Genomic DNA, 25,817 nt, shown 5'->3' with positions numbered 1-25,817 from the left:
GAGGAGTGGAAGAACAAGAAACACTTTCATTGTATTGCGGCATTTGGTGATTTATCAGTCGGTTTGGGTGGGGTTTGTGCGTTTGAGCAGAATATGGATAGTTTGCACGCTGTCGACTGAGGCGGGCGTGCGAATTTGGCACACATCGGAGTACATTTTGGTAGTAGAAACAAATTGACAAGAACTGATATGCATTGGCTTGGATCTATAAATCTGTGATAGTTGATTTAGTAGCATCTATAACTCTTCACCTGCCAGAATGTAGAATTAGTATAAGAAGTGTGAAAACAACATTTTTTTTTATTCATTTGTTTATTTTTTTAATTTTATAATTTATTATTATTATCATTTTGATGCTTTAGTGAGTTTGACCTTTCACAGTGATGGAAGAGCGTTATGTATTCATGCAAAAAAAGAGGAAGAAAAAAGAGAGAGAGAGAGAGAGAGAGAGAGAGAGAGATAGAGTTGTTACACATGAACGTGCAATCCTAGTGGGGCCATTAGAGTGTCTAAAGGATGAAATTAGGGGCCATTAGCTGGCAGGTACTAGCTCCTTTAGGAGAGAATCCCATTATCTCACTCTCATCTCCCTTCCTCCCATCTGTCTCATTTTGTCTGTCCGTCTTTCTGTCAGTCTGTCATTCTGTCTGTCTGTCTTTCTGTGTATCCCCCTTTCTGCCAGGCAGCCTTTTATCCACACAACTCACACACAGACAGACTTGCCGTCACTTTCTCTAAATAGATTCTTGAGCACCATTTTCCAACTTGAGATCTCTGTCTCTCTCTTTCTCTGTCTGTCTGTCTCTCCCATCTCTCTTTCTCTTTCTTTGTATCTTCCCCTTCACTTTTTTTTTTTGTCTAATATTTCTGCCTTGCTTTTTCCTTTCGTATTACAAGTATCAAGGGCGGATTCACGAGTTCCGTACAGAGGGGGCGCCTTTACAAAGTTAAAGGGGGGCTCACGCGCCCCCATTTTTTCTTTTTCATTTCTTTTGTTTTAACAAAAATTGAAGAGGGGGTGTGCTCCCGCCTGGATCTGCGACTGAGTATGACATGTTCCGTTTCAATATGGTAAAACATGATATATTCACAGCACAAAATTTTTGCAAATTGGAGCCAACAGCCTTTTTCAAGGCATGAAATTTTCGCAAATTGCCACTGGTGTTCAATGCATATAGTGTAGATAAGAAATTTGTAAAGTAAAGTGCACACACAAAGTTTCATCCTCACATTTTAATTTCACGAATCTTGGCGCTTGCGAAATTTGTGAGATTAAAATGCACGCGAACATTCCTCGTTTTACAGTATGTTGTAGAAAAGAAACAATATTGAGACAGTAATTCCTCAAAGTGTACTGCATCATTCCTGTCGATCACCATAGTGAATACATGTATATGGTATACTGTCTATCTATGATAAACTTGTCAATGATTACTGGTTTGGAACACATGAAGGGCTTTCCATTTTTTCAGGCATTTGAGCAAAGCATACCAACAAATTACACAGTGTCGGCCTATTTTCCCCCTCGCTCTCCAAGTTTTGTCATACTTGAATACTAGCTATGTGAAATACATGTATGATAAACTAAACCCACTGTACTCATCAACAGGACAGGTTGGCTTCTTAACCCGTTGAGGATGGACTGATTTTTTTTACAACACGCATTTCCCATAGACACCTGCTCGAATATACTAGGGACTCGTCCTCAACGGGTTAAGCTTCAAGAGATTCCACTTGAATGAGTATGAAGACTACTGTAAAACCAGACATTGTCACATACATTAAATTTTCTTGAATTTCGCCAGGAGCTAGGATTCACAATCTAAGTAAAATGCACATGCAAAGTTTCATCCACACAATGCAATGATTGCCAGTGGCTCCAATTAGCAGAAGTGTCATGCTGAAAAAAAAAATAGGCTGTCAGCTTCAGTTTAGAAAATTTTATGCCACAAATGTTTGTGGTTTTTACATTTTATATATCATGCATTTTATGGGCATAGTCGCAGCTATGATATCATGGTTATTCTCATCCCATTCATTCATTCATTCATTCATTCATTCATTTGGCAAAATATGAAATGGCATCACAGACTTGAGGACAAAAACAAACTAAACTAAAGAGACAAAGAATAACCAGATGTCGACTTTGTTGCTAGCTTGTAATCTCGAGATATAAGGAATAGGAATATGCTTTAACAGTTCAAAAGGAATCAAGTGACATTACAAAAGCAGATTGTGAACATGACTATAATGTACGTAGTGGCATGATGACGTAATAGCTTACATTTGTTTAAACTGATAGCAAATATTTGTGTTATGTTATCTATCAAATTTTGTGCTGTCTTTGTGTGTTTTAAAGGATATTAGCAATGTGCATTTATACGAAGTTGTTTTATGTGCATTTACTCGAAGTTGTCTTACCTGTGTTCATCAAGAGATCATTGTATTACAGCCATTTCAGTCATATTTACTTTGTTCTGAATTTGTGTTGTCGTAAGAAGAGAATAAGATTGTCGCCAAAGGTGTAGATGATTTTAGCGTCTTTTACTTGTACATGTCTAGAAATGTGACACACATTTCTGTGGAGGTCAACTCCGTGCCCAGTTTCTATCATTCCCGAAGGGAAATTTGGAAAGCGTTAGTTGCACGAAGGTATCTATCACATATTCCTTGAACAAGTTTCATGCATGTATACTCCACCTACTTAACCTGGCCAACGAGGGTTCAGAAGAAGCCACCATGCAGTGCCAGCAGAGCGTGCAAGCCTGTGGTTCAACCAACAACTAATAATCTTGCTTGCAGGGATTTGCTTTCAGCCCTACCTCAAGCCTCCCCCCCCCCCACACACACAGTCTCACACCTGTAAATAAACATCTTATTTTTTCTGCTAGTGACATCTCACAGCCTTTTTTCTGGTTAGAAGCTGTTCATAGAATAATGGTACAGTCAAGAAGGTAAATGCAATTGTTGGGGGTTTGTTTATATGAGTACACTTAAACATAAAATGCAGCACAACATCGGCACACAAATTTGCATTATTTGTGTGATTAGTGAAGAGCGCCTTTTGATTTGGTTGTGTTTTTCTCCCTCACAGCTTATCAATTGCTTTGTCTGAGTGAGGCTTCATTTGTACATACAATAGTTATCTGGTGAATAATAATAATAATATTTATTGATATTTCATTCTCTTGAACTTCCTCTGTAGTACGAAGCAAAATTGAAGATGTCATGCTGTCCCATCCAAATTCATTTGGAAAAAACCCCAATATTCTTGGCAATTATCTTTCAGCTTTTGTAATTGCTGTCAAGGTACATATTTGCAGCAAAATGACTTCATCTTCTGTGATGTTTGTGAAACAGTTTACTACTAGTAAGGAAAACAGTTTACAGGCCGTCTCAAGACTGTGAGTATTATGGTTTCACTTGGTACTAGGTATTTGTTTTGGGTAATGTAGGTCCTATATTTGTCATGATTACTTTGGATGCGTGTGCTTTCTTAAGTACTACATTGCCTGTTGTTGCTTAATAGGTGAAGTGTTCATATCTCAGGTGCAAGACGAGGATAAAAAATAAAAGAAAAAATTACCTCAAGGCAGCCTGGAGGTGAGACTATACCAGGGGCATTTATTCTGCCAAGCTTCATAGTTGAGCCGGGCTCATGTCACGCGCATCATGCAAGATTCATGGCAATGGTGTGATATGCAGCCTGGTGTCTTGGGGTAATCTTCTGGTGGCAGCAGCAGATTGGGATGAGTCTGGGCATCTGAATTTTGAGTTCCAGGCTAGACCTCGCTGATTGCTTTAGCATATCAGGCATCGCAGCCAATCGGCATGTGATGCATCAATGCAAATATTTAAGTTAGGATCTGTTTCTTATTACCTGTCTCTCTCTATCTCTCTCTCCCCTTAACTTGTACATTACCTTGGTGTTGAAGCCGGCATTGAAGTCCCCGCTCACCAAAGCTGTCAGAAGTATGCCTTTTCAATCCTGGCTGCCCTATTATATTTCCACCCACGCTATTCATGGTGTTATGAAGAAATAAGCAGTTCACCTCAACCTCATTCACTTCTGGCACACTGTATGCGGTGCTAGTGACAGGCAGCTGTGGTGGTGCTCGGACAATGTAGAAGAAGAAAATCACCATGGGGCATTGCTGAAGGGATCTTAATGTGCAATGAATGCCAACCTTATTGATATATAGATTGGAAGAAGATATGAAAAAGGAACACCCTTGAATCAGTATAAAGAATGTCATAAACATATTAAATTCGATTCAGATTGAATTCAAATCAAAGTTTCATTTCCAATATCACAAATTCTAACAAACACAATAATACAATTAAAAAACTAGAAAAGCACTCTGAGAGCACAGATCTCCACCAAGCAGCTCATTTCCACACTGATCTTGTTCTCCAAATGAGATTTGTGATTTCCACCCATATGTATACATGCATGCTGAAAATCGCCTTATTTCCCAGTATTGAAGCCTTTTGTTAGGTCATCAACTTCCAGGTGCACGTCGCCTTGCCAACCTGCACAGTAGAAACTAAAGCACGCACTTTAGTGCAAGTAGGCAAACCTTAATTATGTGCAGCTTGAACTCCAAAGTTCATTGATCCTACCTGCCAGAATATCGAAAATGGATCCTTCATAAAATCCACAAAAATTCCCAGATCACTACCAAAATGTAATCATCTGTTCATTGTGTCATTATCAACCTTTCCTGCAAGTTTCATCCAAATCCGTATACAACTTTTTGAGTTATTTTGCACACAGACAAGCAAACAAACAAACCAACCATCCAACAACAAACAAACAAACCAATGCAGATTAAAATATGACTTCCTTCCTCGGCGGAGGTAAAAATCAGTGTAATACAAAATTTATAAACATAAATTTGAAAGCAGAAGAAATAGTAAGTGCATAGCCTATATAAATTTATTCAAACAAAATCATTGCATTATCGGAAAAGAGAAGGCTAGATTATCTACCATGGCATCATATCATAATGTGTGCTCAAAATGATTATCTGTGGTTGGCCTTTTGGCTATTTGACATTCCATGGAATGCAGTCATATTTTTTCCAGACTTAATATTAACTAGCACTATTTCATTTACCTAGGAGATTCTGATTTTATGTGTTATTATACATACAGTTGTAAATACAATATTTCAGTTTTACGTGTGTCATAGTGATTGAAAATATATGACTTATAGAAAAATGATTGTGGCATTTATTGCATAATCAGATGAGAACAAAGCATCACATACTATGTACAATTATATGAGCTTATTGACTATTTTAAGATGTGGAAAGGACACACATGTTGAATAATCGACTTTAAAACTGTCATTATATTCACAGTATCAGTCTATTTTTTTTTTTTGTCTGAATTATTGCTTTTCTGTCATGGTCTTGTTTATGGTAGGATTTGTTTTCTGTCTTAATGGAGAATTCCCTGCTTGCTTGGATCTCCCATACCCTTTATAATTCTGTGTCTTCATCTAATGATGAATTTCTCAAGATTGTTTACCACTTTCTCTAATATCCTGGTGTATGTCTTAGATGGCAATGCATTCATGAGTATATAATTATATTGTATGTGTGTGAGGAGGAGGGGTTGGAGTTATGAACCCAGTTTGCCCTCTATTTCTTCCCTCCTATTGATCACCAGATGGAATTTAACCCGTTGAGGACGGACTGATTTTGCTACAATAGGCATTTCCCATAGACACCTGCCCGAGTATACTCGGGACTCATCCTCAATGGGTTAAAGGATTGATCATGCTCTGATTGGAAACAGTCTGCAAGGATCAGTTTTGCTATTTTTACCCATATATTAGTTTGTACAGCCAAATGTTTATTTCTTGTCCCAGAATGATTCTGGAGGCATAAAGGACATGGTGTGGTTCTGATTTTTGTATAAACCTATTCCTTTGTTTCTATTTTGAGAAGAGAGAGAAGATTATGACGGCAGAACCAATAGAAACAGAATGAAGAGGAAGGACAGTGTGTGGACATTGCTTTGAGGAATGTATCAAGTACTGGACAGCAAAAAGTACATTGATGTAGACGAAGCATGATACAGTTTGACAGCAAAATTGTGAAGAGATGCATGAAAAGGAAGCCTCCTCACTTCTACAGCCTGCCGTTGGATCTATTTTTAAGACAAGAGAAATGAAAAGAGTGAGAAAAACAAGAAGAGGAAAAGAGAATGATGCTGATGGTGGTAGTGGTACTGATGATGGTGGTGATAATGGTAGCGGTGACAAGGGAAGTGGAGACAGAGTAAGAGAAAGAAAGCTGCAGCAGACTTCAGCTTTCAAGAGAGATGACAAGTTTGATTCCCTCGAGTAAACTCTGCTGATGGGGGAAAATATCAGCCTTAAAACCCTCTGTCTTTCAAATCTTTAGCAAGGCAAATTGGATCAGTGCTACTCAAGGCATTCCATATAACGCTCGCAGTGCAAGTTTTTTTCATGGTCCTCTGAGACATGTTTAGAAATCTGCTGCTTCCATGCAAATTATGTGATTCTCTTGAGTTGACTTTGTAGAGAAAAGGAGATGCAAACAAATCATGTTTTGCCTCAAGTGTATAAATTTCCTCAGACATTAGTGATATAAAATCTTCTCTCTTCTCAGCAGCAACAATTCCATTTGTGTGCAGACAGAGATTAAAGCATTAAGATGATGCTGAGAAGGAGGGATGAATTTTGCAATAGATTCAAAGAATGAGGAAAAATTTTTATTGGAAATTTACAGATCTTTAGAAATGTACATCTACACATCTACACACTGTTGCAAGTGCTGCTATATGTTTTCAATATTTGTAATCAAGTTTATATCAAGAAATTGAGTTTGTGAAACTGGGAGAAAGATAAGTGAATATTGATTAGAGTCTTCCAAATTTTCTCTTTTTTTTTCAAGATGAGAAGCATCAAGCATAAACATAGTCATCACTTTTTATCATTCCCGGCAGAAACTCCGGCTGCAGTGCAAATCGTGTGCAGTAATTTCCAGCTCTGGTCAGCTCCTCAACAGCAGTGCTGGTGCGACCATTGACACCTATCCGTGTGTCATCCGCATGAACAGCGCCCCCACCAGTAGTTATGAGAAGGATGTGGGGTCAAAGACCACAGTCAGGGTTATGGGTCATGTCAATCTGTTGAAGGTAAGTGATTGTCAGAATTGGCAAGTACCATTACAATCTCTTATAACCACTGCTTTCAAAGACATGTACAAATTTCAAATATGATAAATGCCAAATGCCAGTAACAGGGTCTAAACATTTTCAAGTTGTTATGAGACATTCTCTCATATTAAAACAATATGTATAATAGTTATGATAATTGTCAACCCTTGCCTGTTGAGCAAATATTATGAGAATGAAATTGTTTTTCTTTTTTGCCCAAGGAGGTGTCGATACAAGCATGTTCATTTGATCTTGCATATTACTACTTCTGCAGCAAAACAAAATATACTTGTGACAGTATCCCCCCCCCCCACACACACACATGTACATCTACCATGCAATTTTCATACCAACTGAATATATAATTCAAAGGACTTGGTCAAGTGTTACAGTGTGGCTGCCAAATGTAGATGTGTGTTTATGGTAACCTTCTGATTACACTGTGACTATATCTTTACCTCCAGGTGAACCAGAGTGAGAGTGAACAAATGGAGATCTTTGTGAACAAGAAGACGCGGACGGAGATGTTGATCATTCCCTGGCTCTACACCACCCGCATCAACAAGCGGCGAGACAAGCACTACAACATCGCCAAGAACTTCTCCAAGGCCTTCCCGGCCACCGAATTCTACGTGCTCTCCTCGGGAAAGATGATATCAGCGGAGAGCATCTTCCAGCGGGAGACGGGAATCACGAGGTAAGGAGGCGGTGCGGGGGAACGTGATTGTGATATCGGCTGATCACACATCAGATGGTGAGAGAGAGAGAGAGAGAGATATGGAGCTTGAGATGGAAAAGAGTGAAGAGAAGAGACGATGACGGGCGGAGAGATAGAGAGAAGATGAAGGAGTAATAGAGAGGAAACCTGAATGTATTTACATGTCAGGCTATGTTACTGCTTGTTTGCATTCGCAAGGCTCCAAGCTACTCCGAGGAGGTGTTGGCATAAAACCCTGACAAGTGCATTGATTACATCAATCAAAGTATTTTGTTACTGCAGGCAGATATAATGACAGTGTGGTTGCCTTATGAATCTCACCTAAGGTGATGTTCATATTAAAGTCATGTGTGCATGTTGGGTGTCAGTGGCATTGTATCTCACATTGTGAGCTGATGAGTTTGTTGTTGCTGTTGTTATTTGTTTTTGTTGACTGTTCAAACTCCACTGATCCTCTGTCCACAGTGGAAAGACAGGATGAACAAATTTTGTATTGCTTGACTCTGTTTTCAATCAAATTTATTTTCTCTTTGTTGTTGTATGATAATCATTTTAAAAAGATACACAGTCAAACCTGTGCCTTAGAGGCCACCTGTCTATCAGCGGCCACCTGCTGTATACAGGGGAAAAAAATCTGCTCAAGATAGGTTTGACTGTACTTGTGAACACCCTATTCAGGAATGCCATGTACTGTACGTGCATGGATATGACATAAATCACTAATGTTTGAGAAAGCAATTCTTATCAGCATTTGATTATGAAAAGACACCAAAAGTAGTACAGTTGTATCCTGTGCAAAAAAGAAAAAAGAAAAAGAAGAAATTAAGCTTTGACAGAACTTTTTTTTTTATACTACAAGATTGGCTGACTTCTTACCAAAGTTGATAATTGCAACAAAAAGGAAAATATTGCAACAAAATGGAAAATTATTACAGAAACTACAAATGTTTGTGGACTGTACTTACCCGGAAGAAGAAAAAGAAGAAGAAATCATGCCCTCTGCTGAGTAGACAAACAACTTGTTCTGACAGGGATGATGAGTGTGAACTGGCCTAGCTCATCCAATATCAGAAGAAGTGATAGCTTGCTATAAATCTCTTTACTTCAGCCTTTCGTTCGCTGAATTGCACTCAATATCAAGATATCATTCTGTGGGAATTGATGAGTTTATTCAGAGTCATGACCCCGGTTTACATCAGACTTACCCCGATATGGCATTATAAACGTGTCTAGTACTGGCAAAAATTGTAAATATGAAATTACCTTGATTCCCATGTCATTACAGATAGAAGTGACCTCTGAAACTAATATACCATCCTAGGGTACATTGTAAGTAGCAGCTACGGTCCCCCTTCCACACCAACAACAAAATTTTCTTCTTAATCAAATATTATAAGTAGCACAAAAAAAGAAAAGAAAAAAAAAAGAAAGAATGAAAGTATCTAAATCAGAGCATTGTAAGTAGCAGCTACGGTCCCCCCCCCCCCTACACACACATGCACACACTCTCACCACCACCACCAACAACAACAAAAAATGTTCTTAATCTATACCCATTTGATCGAGTGTGACACATGCAAGAACCATGGATTGGTGTAGAAGGGTAGATAACTCATATAGACCAAGCATCTAATCACCCATGGGAACTGTCTCTGTGCAATGGCTTGACATTTCCCAAAGGGGGAAAAGATCTATACAAAGAAGAGAAATATATGTGAGTATATGGGGATCGAGAAGAGAATTCTGGCTTCTTTTCCTAGAATCAGGAATGCCAAGGCCATAAGCTGTTTGTTCTCTGTGAAGATAATGCAGACATATTTTTATCTGGGGAGAGAAAAGCAAAGAAGAGAACAGGGAAGGAGGAATGGTTTGAATGATGGAATATATATGCTACCACTGCACTAATAATCATGTGAACTAGATTGCTTGGTGCCACAATGAAGATAGATGTTGTCTTGGTTTTGAAAGCAATAAAGATAGATGTTGTCTTGGTTTTGAAAGGAATCTATTATTGCCATACCCTCATGTCGTGGTTTAGACAGTCTGCTAATTGTATTTTGTTTGGGCGCATGTGATGTGTGACCAGATCTTACTTTAAGGCATTTACCTAATAAGTGGTAGATATATTAAACAATTTCTTCACCGCAATTGAATGTAACATACATGTACGTGTAGTGTAGCCTATTAAGGTTTCTTGTAGAGGTTTACTGTAGCTTGAAAAACAACCCATGTTTGGTCAGATTTTTACCTCCGCCAAGGGAGGAGGTTATGTTTTCGTTACCATTTGTTTGTTTGTTTGTTAGTTAGTTAGTTTGTCCGTGTGCAAAATAACTCAAAAAGTAGTTAACGGATTTGGATGAAACTTGCAGGAAAGGTTGAGAATGATACAATTAAGTAACAGAAGATTAAAGCCTTACAATTGTGGCGAGTGGTTTGTGCGGCACGGAGACGAACGCAGCACGCTGCCTCCCCCCCATTTTGCATCAAATGTCGTGACACAGAATGAGAATAGCGCTGGCTCAGTGGGTCAGCAAACACACGCTGGGATAAAAAAATCACCTGACCCAAAATGGCTGTCCGAGCCAAGAGAGTTTCCGATCAGTGCTGAATGGATGCACACTCACAGTGCGCATGCGCATGAAGAGAAGCCAAAAGAGCCATGCGTCTTCTGGCCTCTCTCCTCCAATCACCGCAGCTCGCGGTCACAATGTTTGTGTATGATGTGTACACACCCACACACACACATGTCTCAGTGGCAGCTCTTTCCCAAACATTTATGGATGGCACTGCAGTCTGGCATTGCGCAGTTGCATGCACAAATTTCGTTTGTTCGGGAGAGTTATGCAATAACATACCATTTGGGGTGATGACCGTCCGACTTTAAATTTTGGTAGTGATCCAAGAATTTGGGGGGAATTTATGAAAGATTTTTGACATTTTGGCAGGTAGGGTCAATGAACTTGGGAGTTCAGGCTGCGCATATTTGAGGTTTGCATGCGCGCACTAAAGTCCGTGCTCTAGTTTCTGCTAGGGCGAGGCGCGCCACGCAGCTGAGGGTTTATGACGTAACAAAGGCTTCTATATTGGGAAATCGGGCGACTTTCAGCACACAATGCTAGAAGTACGTATGGGTGGAAATCACTCTATGGAAGAGCAAGATCAGTGGTGGAAATGAGCTGCATGCTTGGCAGAGGTCTGTGCTCTCAGAGTGCTTTTCTAGTTTGTTTGTTTGTTTGTTTGTTTTTTTTTGGTTTTTTTTTTAGACAATAATTCCACACCTCTCTTGGTAAGAAAGAGAATGTACACACTTCATTTTGTTTTTGTGATGTACCTACTGTGTGTGGCTATGCCTCAGAAATTGACAAGTTGCACAATGATTTTCTAGTAAGATGTTAGGGACAGCCAATCCTTGAGAGTTATAAATATCTCACTAGAAAAGGTTGAAAACTTCCCCTGTGCAGAAATTGACCTGACAAAAAATAGAAAAAAAAAATCATACAAATCTTATCTGGCATTTTTTTTTAAATATTAGTTTTATGATGTGAGGTAGCACAATTTGACAACCTGCTTTTTTGTAATGATATCTTATTTTATTTATTTTTTGTTTGTCTGTTGTAGATTTAATTATCGTGTCAGGTTTTTGAACAAAGACTTTGAAGCAAAGGAACAGATGGGGGGGGGGGGTGTGGAGGGATGCTAGGATAATGATGAGCAGGATAGGAGATGATCACAAAAACAGTGCAGAGCCAGAAAGGTGTGGTCTACATAGAAAACAACTGTAGCAAAGCATTAAAGGATTACCACTGTAATAGCAGTGGTCTCCCACGTGAGTACATCACCTGAAGTGGCTTTTCTTCTATCCCCCCTGCGGCTTTGCCTAATACAGCAGAAGAGCTTAGAGAGCTGGGGAGGTATTGTTATGCACATTGCTATGGCAACAGCTTCTATTGAGGAGTAAAAAAAAAAGTGAATGATGCAGCTGTTTTAATATATATACACATAATGTGTGACTTTTTTTTTTTTTAGGAGAGCAGTAGTTTTTAGTGTGTGTGTTCCTGTGTGTGTTCCAGTGAGTCCCTACTGTTTCTGTGTTTTTTAAGAAGAGAGAGAGATAAATAAAGAAGAATGACTACCAACATATTTCATACAAGATTATTTTAAGAGGAATTTATTGTGTGGAATGAGAGGTGAAAGTTGTTACAGAGAGTGAGCTTGAAGCTTCAGATTAGCCATATTGATATTCTCCAAATGCGAGACTTTGGATTATTTTCACAGACAAGATAGTGTGTGTATCCATGAAATTAATGGACCACTTCCACATGGATCAAATCAGGGCTTATGGCATGTTTCATGATTGAGTAGCATTGGAGAATATATGTCAGAAATTTAGCTGAAAATTCTGGATATGATAACAATTAGAGCTTTCACTGTTTGAATTCTCTGTTTCGTTATAATTAGGGCTAGTGAGATTAATCCTTATTTGATGCTCAAAATGATATTGTGGCCATAATCAATGGAATTGATGGCAGTAATCTGTCAGTAATGCTCCTTTATGCTTTATGATTTATTGGCGAAATGTCAGGTAGAGCTTTGTGTGAAAGTATCATGTGTGTTTTTGTTGACAGTGCTCAGAAGTGCCAACACTCGTTAGCTGAAATTGTGTGAGGTAAAATTTCAAATAAAGAAAAAATATTTGTGAAGAATTTCAAGATGGTTTCATGTCCTCTTGCGGATGCTGAGATGTAGCTGTGAGCCCAAATCCCAGGGAAACACGAGCGGATGCAGAAACAGAACGAAATGTCATGTGATATGTCTTGTGTGCGTCGTCCCCACAGGAAGGACGCCAAGACATGGCTATCTACCGGCTGGATGACACTCCTGTTTGCCCTAGATGTCTGCCACCGGGTGGATGTCTTTGGACTTGTTCCAGACAACTACTGCAAGTAAGAACGGGGCCCTGCTTCCTCAAAGAGGTTGACAATTGTTGCAAGTTTGTCATGCTTTTTTCCCCCTTTTGATTGCTGCAACTACAACTTTTACCCATTGAGGGTGAACTGAATTTTGCAATGACACATGTTTCCCATAAACACCTGCCTGAGTATATTTGGCACTAGTCTTCTATAATGGGTTAATTCTCACAATTGATTGGTTATTATTGGCTGCTATTGTGATGACTACAGTTATGAAAGATTACAATTATTGCAAACCTCAATCTTGAAAAAAAAAGTTCTGGAAAAGTGGCTGCATCTTGAAAGGTATATGCTGGGTGCTAGTGTACTGTCCTTCAATGTCTTTTTTTTTTCTGTACATCCCCCTTTTTCAGGCAAATACGATAGTTTTAAATGTCAAATTGATTGATTTCTTAAGACTCATACTAATGCCCTGAGAACTCAGTGTGTGTGTACAGCTGTTGTTTTGAAATATGTGCATAGATGCATATAATAGTTTGGGACTTGTTTCTTGGTGCTGAAAAGTGAGGCTTCATGCTAAAGTGGATAGAAACGTAAATACCTTAAATGGATAGTGATATACTGTAGTTATGATCAAATATAATTGAAGAGTGTAATACTTCTGTGAAAATAGAAAAGGTGTTTATATTCTGGCTTGATGTAAATTTTAAAAAAGATCTTGATAAAGTATTTTCATAAGCTTTGCATTGGCTGTCTGAAAAGAATTCCCAATGACATAAATTTTATACTCTCTGTTATTCATTTTCATCATTCGTAAAGGGAGCACCCGAATGACACGACACCATACCATTACTATGACACCGAGTTTAAGTCACAGTGCACATATTACAAGGAGAGTGAGGAGCATCTTACTTTCGGCCACCTCTTTGTCACGGAGAAGGCCATCTTTGCCCGGTGGGCCCAGAAGTACAACATCAACTTTCTGTACCCCCGCTGGAACCTGACGGTGTCTAACACCACAGGGCCCCTGGACACACCCTTCCTGAAGCTCTTCCACGAGGCGCAGCACAACAAGACCAAGCAGAAGACGCACCGGCACCGCACGTTCCTCGGCGCCCGCATCCGGCCCCGCAAGCCACCCCTGATCGGGCCCAAGACCAAGGAGGAGGCAGAGAAGGAGAAGTATCAAAAGTTCACCCATGCCATCATGTTCATCGTCGCCATTTTCCTCAGTCTTGTCGTCTTCCTTCTGCTCTTCTTGCTGGCAAGTCTCTTTGTGTTTTGTTTCTACTTATAACAGCCATGGATGGTGGTGTGCTTCTCTCTCAATTTACTGATTTGCTCTACTTTGCAGATCAATCTATCCTTGGCTGCTTACCATTCCTTGTTAAAAAAAGAGAAAAAGAGAATTTTCTGTCATATCTGCCAAATCTAATGATCTAAACCTTGAATTTTCTATCACTGAACAAAGTCACTAACATCCTTTGTGTGGTTGTAATATTCAGGCATCCTAATATGTGGTGTGTATTTTGTTGTTCATACCATTGTGCACACACCTGTGCAATTTTGAATAACTTAGTATTATGCAGTGCTTATTGCCAGATATTAGCCAGAGAAGCAATGTTTTAGTGATTTTCAGATCTATTTGAAAATCAAGCTCTGTAATACACTGCAGCTGATTTTGTAAAGTGTGTCATATCATGATCACTGTTTACATAATGTAATGTAACAGCATGTGTGTCATGGTCAAAAGACATGAATCAGAACAAAAGAATTTAACTTAATGATATATATTGTATAGGATAGTTGCAATCTACATTGGCCAAAGTTTCTTATTTATACGGTTTGTGGTGAAATTGCGGCTTGGAGCAGAGTCATCTAACCAAGTTTTTGTCGATATTTTTCTTTACTGAAGTACGTGTACTTGCAATCAAAATAAATTAAATAAGTATCAATAAAGAATAGATCGAGTTAGGCATGTAATTTGAAGCAGAAATAAACACAAAAATCCAGTGTTCTCATGAAATGTCCCAGTTGATGATTTTATACATTCATGGAATAAAGGCAATCACAATTCATGTAACAATAATTCTGATTTAAACAAATCAAAATACTAAGAAAAGTCAATCTGAACTCAAAGGGTCTAGGCCTGTAATGATATTTTACTTTCCTGTGCACAAACAACAATTACAACTATGAACATTGCTACTGCTAAAGGTTTGAAAAAGACTATGCCCTGTAGGGTTTTTCATCTTATCTTCTGGGCACTGCTCAAAGAAGATATTTTGGAAGCCATTAATATGAGTGTATCTGAAAAGTTGCTGATAAGGGCATATTTCATTGTGCACATCAAGTAGATGTTCTACAAAATTCCCCAAATCAGTGACTCAAATCAAATACAGAGTCAGTGTATATTGTTCTTGTGTATTCAATATGTATGAGATACAATGTATCTACCTATGATTCAAATACTGGTATTCCAATTTATCTACCGAACATACATAGTCAAACTTGCCAGTACAGTTCGACCTCGATTATCCGGCCATGTCGGGACCGGCGCTCATCCGGATAAGCGAATTGGCCGGATATGGGAGACACAATGTTAATGTATATAGCTGCCGTCCAAGCTGCTGTCCCAGTGCACTGGCAACTAGGCAGGTACCTCGCAACGGTGGTGTAATCTATGCTAGCCTGCGCAAAATTGTAGTCCCTTCTTCACAAAAATAAAGTATATCTTTATGTGAAAATCATACATGTTTTACCTCATTAGATATTGAGAAGCTACCTATCATGCACATCTTATGAAATTAGTGAAATAGATCCATGAAAGTCACTGTTTTTCTCAATTTTTGGATGAAAGTCCTTCACTGTGTGAACGCGTCCGGATAATAGAGATTTCCGGATAAAAGGAGGCCGGGTGATCGAAGTCAAACTGTATATCATTACTGCTGATAGGCAAAAAGTCATAATCTGGTAAAATTAATGTTTAGAGACACTTGTGCTGATTTTAATGTTTTTTCTTTCCTTTTTTTTTTTTTAAATTTCATCGTTTCCCATTAAGAGATATTTCTTTGAGAAAACACAATCACAAAATATCACAAATAAGTCAACCTTAATCACCTGAGCATGTCATTACATACATGTATATGAGATGTTTGAGGCTGTGGGACTATAGCAACTCTTCTCTGAAAGAGGAAACTTTGTTTTCTCCAAAAGTATGTCAAGGTCATCTATCTTTTGCTTGATTAACATTGGTCTGTATTTACTGCATGACAACTAACTCTAACTCTCAACACAAATTTCCGTTGTATTGTTACGAGGTGAGTACATGTTCGCTTTGTGTTATGTGACTTTTGACTGTTTCACTGTACTCTATCAGCTCCTCTAATATTTCAGTGGTATGGTTGATGGAGATGTGACTCATTTAGAGATGTTGAGTCCAGCAGTGAGTCAAACTGAACACAAGTATGCCGATTGGATGACATATGGGTGTATCTCGTTCACAACACTCTGCAGTAATGGAGCAACAGATGTTCCATTTAGTTTGTTCAGTTTGATCTTACATGTATTTCTGCATTTTTTTAATGAAGGTCATACATTAATTAATGATACATGTATTTCTGCATTTTTCTCATGAAAATCATACATGAATGAATGGTACATGTATTTAAACAAAAGTCTTTAAAAATCACAGTATTATGATAGCAATTATCTTTGAAGTATTAGAATAATGACAATGAAGAAGTTAACAATTCACTTATTTTCATTTTGAAAATCTAGAGAACAAAAAACAAAACACAACATGCAGAAGTCTGTGATGTGAAGCAGGTGCTTGATAGTGATGGTATCCCCAGGGGAAAAATGATATAACACAATTCAAAGAAATGGGCAATTTACCGTTGAAACTTGGCATGAAGTATACTTAATGGAATCAACAATGAGAAGGAAATAGGGAAGAAAAAAAAAAGGAAGCAGTGTGACAGGCTAATTGTGGAGGGTCGTAAATTAAGTGAAATAGGTGCAATTTATCATGTGCTTGATATATTATTATTATTGAAGATCAGTGAGAATGTGTTGCGTGAGTAGACATGTGCATCTATGTGTACGTTGTGAATGCATGTGTGAGTGGTTATGTGTATTCATGCTTCTGGATGTTTGTGAGTGATTATGACTGTACATGTGTTTATATTGCATGTGTGTGTGTGTTTGTTTTTTTGTATGTGTGTGTGTGTGTGTGTGTGTGTGTGTGTGGCTATAGTTTGAAAGTTTGAAAGGGCCCTTGTTGTTTTGTGATGAAATAAATGAATTGCATCTTTGAAAATATGTGAATGAATGAGTAATGTAAGAGCTAAGAGGTAACACAAACAAAAATTGAGAAAACCCATATATAGAGTGTAAAGATGAAGTATTGAATATGATATTTTTAAAGGATAGTTTTAAAAGGATTTAAGTGAAGGACATTGCTTTAGATAGCAGGGTATATTATAAGGTCCATGGTGCCTGATTAATCTTTAAATTAAATTAAGTTTAGGACTATTTTAGTGATAATCAGTTTAATGGGAAGTCAGATGTGTGTGTATATTTGGATAAAGATTGTACATATGATGAAATGGGGATGGGAGTTGACTAGACTTAAATATGCCTGTTAGTGAAAATATTGTTTTCTTGTATTCTTAATGTATGAAGAATTTATTTTTGTTATGCTGAAATATCCCCAAACAATGGTGCAATATGAAATATGACATGAAAATAATATATATATTACATAAGATTTGGAGAGATTGTTCAGGCAAAAGACCTTTTTATTTGTAAAGTATTCCAGTGTTTGTTTCAGTTTAGATTGCAAACAGTGATAAGTCCATGAAATCTTGTGTAGTATTTTCAGTAGGGTATGTCCATCAATGGTTATGTTACAAATTCCCTATGGTGTTTGTTTACTCTTTTGTAATGAATATCATTTTGTTGTTGTTTTAAGTCATAGTTTGTAACCTTTCAACCATTTTGAAAATGTTAACTAACTGTAAGAATGTCTTAAGTTTGATGCAAATAACAAATATTTGCTACATATCATTAATATAAGGAGTAAACAATAATGGGCCTAATATTGAGCCTTATGGCACACCAAATTTAATGTCCAGTTTTTGTTAGCTTTTGGATTGAAAACTAACATATTGTTGGCAGTTAAATGCAGGTAGTCTGTGAAACAACTGAGCTCTTGTCCTCTTGTGCCATGCAATCTTAATTTATATATCAATATGTCACTGTCAATTGTGTCAGATGTTTTTCAAAGTTCAAAGTTCAACTTCATTTTCATTTCCATCAAATAAACGGAGAAAATTATATACAATCCATAAGCAGAACATATTTGTAATATTGCAAAAATGTTAATAAAACAAAATACATGTTATAATGGGTAACAAAATGAAGAAAATGTAATTGTTTGTTTAATTCGTACATATGCATTGTACAAATTAGATAAGGATGGGAATGGAAATGTGGGATGTCACTAAAAAGCAAAGCTTATACAATATGAGACCCTCAGAAAATATATAAGAAAACAAATGATAAATTAATTGAACTACAAACAGATCTAAAAATCTGTTGAAGGGTACAGAAATACCAATTTTTCAAAAAGGCCTCAGTTATATGGTCATACAGATTTAGAATTGTGCAATCCATTGATTTTTATTTAGTCTGAAATCAAACCAATTAGGAATCAACAGGTTGTTGTTTATTAGGTTGTTGTTTATTAGAAAAATAGTGAGATCATTACATATGATTTTTTCCCCAAGGATTTCAAATATACTGGGAAAGATTGATATTAGACTATATATACTAACTAATCATGAATAATTTTTTAATGAATATGAGCACCTAGCAAGTTAAAGGGATTGGAAGTTTACCCATTGAAAGTCATGAATCAAAGATGTGAATTGATAAAGTAGCAATATGATAACTGATAGTTTTCAATAAATATGCACTGATATTTTCATGTCTTGTGGATTTTCTTGAATTAAGTTTTTTAACTATGTTAAATTTCTCATAATCATTAACTGAGTTGAGAAATATAATTGAATTTATCAAGTGTGGTTGAATAGAACTTAGGTAAAATTGTGTGGCACTGTGAGCAATATTATCTGCTAAGTTTGAACCTTAATTTTAAAAATAATCATTAAAAACATTAACTATTTTTGTGTGGATCATTAATTTTTGCTTCATTTATGCAGAATGTGACCAGTGCTATCTATTCTGTTCTCTCCTAGGAGGTCATTTATAGTTTTCCATATCAAATTTGTGGTAAAGATCAAGAGCAAACATAAAAAAATTCAGTTCATTATTTGACTTCTTTTCTGTACATTTCATACTTATTTTGATTTTTTTGTTGTTCACATTTGATTTGATTGCAAATGGTAAGATTTCATAAGTGGTCTGAAGTATCACTATACAGAATGCTACTTGTGAACTCTTCACTGCAATGTATTAGAAAATGAATTGCTAAGGAAAAATTTGAATGTGATTGATATTGTAGTAAGTTTATTTATGTGGGTAAAGCATAATATGGTGGTAAGGAATGGAAAAAAAATCAAAGTATAATTACTATCAGTGCTATAGTAAATTTATGTTGTAGTTCCCTGGTAAATGAACTTCTTGTGGCAGCAATGTTGCTGCAACGGATGTCACATGTCGTCATGTTGCTATCCAGAGATGATGTAAAACCGGCACGTGATCACCTTGTTTCAGTCAAAAATGGTTTGCCATGTTCCACCCATCTTCCCCTTCTCTACTCATTTGCATATCATTTTGAATTGCAACATCTTGTGAATGTTCTCCCTCTGTTCATTTAGGTGTTCACCCTGCGCTGTAACCCATCCACAAATTTAAAACAACATTCTTTAAAAAAAATCCCTTTAACATTTGGTGTTATCTATAGAAGTGTATTGTGTAGATATGCTCCCATGCTTTCATAAAGTGTCATTGGCAACATGCTAAATTACAACCGTGTCTTTAAGTCCATATGATTATATCTAGGTGACTGTGATTGGAAATGCTCCTTTTGCTCTCACATTGTTTCACAATCTGGTTTTCTTTCCCGCAGGAGTTTTTGTCTGGTTTAGAGATGAGCAAGGCAAAGTAGGTTGCAGAGGAAAAGTGGTGGTTGCACACATGGGTGGAAATATTCTACAAATCATCGACATGCTTAAATCAATGTCCATGTTTTTTTTTTTCTGTTTGCACTTGGAGCATTTGGTGAAGGGAATTGTCCTCTCCAAAGTTTTGATGCAGTTCGGACTTCTCTTTTCATTTGAACACCTGTGTGTGTAGAAACGAAAACAGACCAAACTGAAACAAGAAATCTTATAGACCCATGAAGTAATCTGCACTGAATTTAAATAACCTGTCATGATGAATAGGGACATGATTCAAGGATTTGATGGCAGCTATCAAATAGAGAAATGAACAAGACTTGAAGTCAGACTACCTTTATATATGCCACACGTTGCAGCCACCGCTTCTCTGCAGCAAGAGACTGACCTGTCACCGCCATAGCAACAAATCCCTTAGGTATTTGCTGAAATGCCAAGAGTTGAAAGTATAGTGAGAAATAACAATATACACTGACTGACACACATAGAGACAAGGAGGGAGACTTGCAAACCCAATCACTTCTGATTGAATTACTCCCCAAACAGCAAAGCTCAATGATGGAGGATGAGAGCTATGATCGGGCAGATTACCCGTCCCGGCGCAGGCACCGCTGGAGTCGGCGTCTGGACCAGAAAGTGGTGCCGGTGGGACAGCACAGCACCCCTGACCCCAGCATGTCGCTCAAATCAGACCCAACTGTGTAGTGATTGCATCCCGTCCTTCTCGTGTCACAGCTCGGTGTGCGTATCTGCCACATTGCTCCGCAAAATGTCAATGTGTCATTATTTTTCGTTCTTTCATGGCCAAAAGACATCCATTCATAGCTGCTTTATAACACTGCCATTATTCCTAACATCAACATTTATTTATTTCCATCTTATTACTAATCTAATATTTTCTTTCTGTCAGTCTGTGCAATATTCAGCAATATTAAATCTTCAGCAATAGTGTAGTAACGGTATAAGAAAAAGAACAAGCTATTGAATGCAGCTGTAATGACTACCCAAAGGATCGATGGTGATAGAATGCCATGTAACATTTGACTTTAATATACCTGCTGATTTCTTATCTGTACAATTTGACCTCTGTCAAGACATTTGTCGTATAAATCCCTCAAAATGCCTCACAATGCTTGCATCACAACCACTCACATGATTTCATTAGAAACTTGTTTGTGTGCTTGATGGTAATGGTATAATTTTTCTAAGTCTTTTCTTTCAAACCACTTTGTTGCTCATTTGTTGTTTTTGTATTACCTCCACCCTGTCCACCCCACTGCTTAGCCTGCATGACATGGCAGCATATCTTTTGCCATTTCACTTCCTTTCTTTGATAATAACAATCTCATCAAATTTCATATTGAGACGAAATATTTGTTACCACTAACACAAAGATATTTAATTGTGACTTATGGGGAGGAGTGGAAGGGGAGAAACAAGCTGATTTTACTGGCAATATTTGGGGAGCAAAAAGTGTGGCAAGCATACAGGTTGATGAAAGCTGCCCTGGTAGAATGAATATTGATGAGTGCATAACTTTCAAACAGGTGCCAAATCAAGGGGGAAACCAAGGTGATGGCTAAACCAAGACTACACCCACATAGGCTCACACAAACAAGATGACATTTGTGCGGAATATTTCCATGTGTGTCATAGAGAGAAGGTGCTTCTCTGCGGTCTGTGTGGCTACCTTTCTGCATAATGGATTTGTATAATTCTATTCAGGGAGGTGCTATCCCTTGGCGCGGCTGTATGTGTTTGTGTGTATCAATATGCATATATATTTACATAATACTATACATATATATGAAGAGACAGAGAGAAAGTAAATTGATAAAAGCAGCAAGTGAAACAAGTCATGGAAGTGGTAAATCGAATGTCTTACTGGCTTTGTGGCCTGATCATGCCTACATTCATATCTACAGTAGACCTATAATTGCTTAGCCATTGTAGAGTATGTGGAATTTTATAGAAACCTCATGAAGACTCTGGGTACTCACATTATATGCAAGCATGGAAGACTGAGTATCTACAACATTACTCTCTTAATCTAGATTTGATTTATGACATATAGTCATCTTTGCTACATGTTTTGTTTGGAAGCGTGCTCCGTAAAAGCAACCCCCATCTTAATCTAATGGTACCAACTGATGTGCAAAGAGAGAGAGAGAGAGATGGAAGTATGCTGTTGTTGATTTGTTCCTAAATGTTTGTGAATGCGGAGCAAAACTTGAGCTGAAGTGGAAGTTAGCGTGAGATACGATCATGGCTAATGGATATTGTATGGAGTGTGTGTTTGTCAGATTTGGCATTCAGAGAAGCATGCAGGTATAACTGCACTCCTCTCGTCATTCGGGTCAGAGTTAATGCAGACGTGAAAATGCGTAGGCCCACTTACTCACTCAGACTGGGATGTGGTAGTGAACATCTTGGTGGGAGCTCCCGTAGGTTTGTAATGGAGAGTTTCTCAATTAGCCATTGCTGGCAAACTCAGGGCAACGTTTGTTTTTGGCTCTCATTACGGACACAGGATCCATCTGTGTCACTTTTGTTTAATCTAGTATGCATGGACTCTATCTCTGCGGGCTGGAGTTATATCATCTGTCGGACTGAACGAGCCTGTGTGAATTAGGAGTGAATGCCCTTGCTTGTGAGATTCTGCTTTGTGTGTGAAGAGAGCATTCAACTGATGGGTTCAAAGTGTCACATTGTAACGGACACTCATAGAAGTGATTCTGTTAGGCAGAAAAGAAATGTGAGCTGTGGTGAAGGATGCATCCACTATATGGTGATACATGTAGGCTACAGTTCTGATGAACCAATTGAAGGGTTTGTTTGCTAACACCGATAAGTCCATTTTTGAAGATTTTGAAGTACGATCTCTGTCATAAAGTACAAAATAATACCTTTTAAATGATATATTGGTCACTGCATATACAGGTATATTTCTTAAGTTATGGTCAAAAGAAGCAAAAATTTTCTTATTATTCTCTTTATTTTTCTTGACCTTTAATCGCAAATATCTCCATTTTGCAAATATGGACTTATCGGTTTTCAAATATGGACTTATCGGTTTTTGCAAACAAACTGTTCAATTCTCCTCTAACCTAATCTGGCAGATCTGTAACCATATTCTACAAACTTGAAACTACTCCTGAAATGTGTTCATTGCACACATAGGCATTTGGAATAGAGAGAAAACAAAACTGCTCACAATCTTGGCACATTTATACTTTATGATAGTTTTATGAGAGAAACCTCATTTCAGATTTTTATATTTGTCTATGTCAAAAAAGAGAAAAGTCATGCAAACATAGTAGTGAAAGTTTCATTGAAAATGAGTGAAAAATTGCAAAGTAATAGAGCTGAAAAGTTGCACAAATTTTCGTGAAGAAGTGATGTGCACCTGCTAATTGGATGAGGACTTTTTGTCATTGACACACCACTTTTAGTTTGTGCTGAGAAATGTAATACTTAAATATACTTGATTTTTCAATAAAGTGAAAACTCTAATGTTCACCTTGAAAAGATGAGTTATGACTTAATAGTAATGCTTTGATAATTTGAAGCAAAGGATAAGCCTTTTGAATACATTAAAAATGGAAGTAGGAAAGACTTGTGTTGACATACGATGGTTATTTCAGCAGACTTTTTTTTTTTCAATTGAGTGAGTCTGACTTTTGTCATTGAAATGGGAAAAAGTATGCTCAAGACCACAATTAATGACTTCTTGATCACTTGTGTGGATGGTAAATATAATTCGTAGTGAATTCAGTGGGTTTTTTTTTTATTTTTATATTTTTATGAGCGTATAAAAGAAATGAGAATTGAATACATTCAGGATACGATGATCCCCCATTTTGACATCTTTTAGTCTTGTTGGTGGGTGCTTATATGTTACTCATCAATTTTCTCCCCGAGTTCTCCAGCTTTCCGTTTTCCAGGTGGTATCTTACAATTTTCTTGCATATTGAATGTGTGTGTGTGTGTGTGCGGGTGTGTGCACTAATTCTTGTTACAAAGGTGTGTATCATGGGTATCTGTGTCATTGTTTATTGGCCTACTTGTACCTATTTTTTTTTTTTTTTGCCTTCTGGCTAGCATGTATGTGGTTGGGCAACCACTTTGGATGTAAGATGTAGTTTGTATGCTGCCCTCTGGGCTAATAAACTGACAATCTGCGGCTACGACCTTTCAAGTGGGCTGTTGCTGATTGCAAATGGCAATATGTCTCATTGCAGGAAATTGGGGATGCTTGTTCATTAGGAGTCATCACTTACCTGTGACCTATGCATTGCACCAAAACACAGAAACACACAGACAATGCACAATCAGTAAGTACTCAAATGGGAGTATGTCAAAATAGCTTGGTAAATGATAATCCGTGCATGAGTTTGGCAGGAACATTGATGTTCTGATGCTGAATGATTCACATAAACTCATAACTTGCTCTAGTTAACATTTTCTCTTTTTTCTCAAAATTAATTGCCTGCCTCAGTTCTATTTCCATCCACCTGTTTGCATATCATCTGTGCATTAATTGATATAATCAAACTTTCTCCTTTCTCATTCCCATGATTGCTCTTTCATTTCTATCTTATTCTAGTGCCTGCACATTCAGGATGAGCTACCCATAGAATAAGAAAAAAAAAACAACAAACATACCTCCACTCCTTGCACACATGGTATGCCAAGTGTGTGTGTCAGTTATGTTTCATTTACATTGATTTTCTCAGATGTTTGCAAAATTCGCTGCTGTGGAAAGTGAGTGTGAAAAGGGCAATTATAACTGCTGTTGCTATTGTGTTAATGTTTGTTTTTGTAGTGCCAACAATGCAGTTTTTATAGATTTTCCCTTTTTTAAGATACACATGGTTTATCTAAGCTGGCTGTGTACATTCACACTTCATTGGTCCATGTTTAGATGATTCTGACCAGGTGCAATGTAAAGGTGTACATGGCAGAAAAGAATAAGTACAAGTATGTGCTCATAATTAAGAACATATGATTTTTTTTATTTTTTTTTAGTGAACCAAAATTTACTTATCAGATAATATATCAAAGGTATTTTGTTCCCAAAGAAACTAGTATTTACTATTAGTAATAGGGCAATGGCATGTTTATTCTTAACAAACAAAGCATCTGGAAAAATGAAAGTTTGTCTGCTTTAAATCTTTGGCAGAAGAATTTAAATGATTATATTTCATCTGAGTTGTATCAGACCTTCCAAGTCTTTCTGAGTCTGCTGTAGAAATCTTCCTGAGATATTAGTGGTTCTTCATAATATGCTGACATACTTCATAAGAATAGGAGCCTGATTTAAAAATTAATCTTGTATATGAGATGCATATTAAGAAAAAAGAGACTCCCTAACCAAAATCTTTGGAAACTCTTTGGTTGTGATGTGTGAATGTTAGCAGCCCTGCAGTGTGATGCTTATGTAGAGTGTATTGCCCTCTTTGCTTAAGTGGCTAGGCCTATACCTGCATGCTTTGTCCCATGCATAATGATTACATAATACAAGAACATCGACAGCATAAATGTGACTTTACTCATATGAATTTTATTTTCTTTCACTTCAGTTTGCTCTTTTATGATGTTGCATGTGGCTTCTCTTCACGAATCCCGTAGATCAGCGGATATGGGTTAAGAGTCTAATTGTTATCTCTTCTATTACCATTAGCAATATTTAGCTGTAGTGCTACATGTAGATGTGCAGGATATTCTTTGGAAGGTGAAGGACCTAACGGTGTTAAAATGACACAAGCTTTACTCCCATGCCTTGGCTTTTGTCTCCCTGCTGCAGCCCCCCCAGTGCTTTCTCACATTCATTACCACCCTTACCCAGCA

General features: G+C 37.5%; 1 protein-coding gene across 1 annotated transcript in view; it reads left to right on the top strand.

Annotated features, from left to right (window-relative positions):
* The window catches only part of LOC140236947 (uncharacterized), a 40,585-nt gene that overhangs the window by 9,746 nt on the left and 5,022 nt on the right, over positions 1-25,817 (top strand). Inside the window, exons 3-7 of the mRNA XM_072316892.1 lie at positions 6,982-7,173; positions 7,659-7,891; positions 12,748-12,855; positions 13,642-14,086; positions 20,514-20,708. Of these exons, the coding sequence (XP_072172993.1) occupies positions 6,982-7,173; positions 7,659-7,891; positions 12,748-12,855; positions 13,642-14,086; positions 20,514-20,672 (1,137 nt within the window). The 3' untranslated portion in view covers positions 20,673-20,708. The remainder of the gene's footprint in view (positions 1-6,981; positions 7,174-7,658; positions 7,892-12,747; positions 12,856-13,641; positions 14,087-20,513; positions 20,709-25,817) is intronic.

The sequence above is a fragment of the Diadema setosum genome, chromosome 13 (assembly GCF_964275005.1).
Source record: "Diadema setosum chromosome 13, eeDiaSeto1, whole genome shotgun sequence".
NCBI classification, from domain to species: Eukaryota; Metazoa; Echinodermata; class Echinoidea; order Diadematoida; family Diadematidae; genus Diadema; species Diadema setosum.
This window is presented reverse-complemented; position numbering and strand designations above follow the sequence as displayed.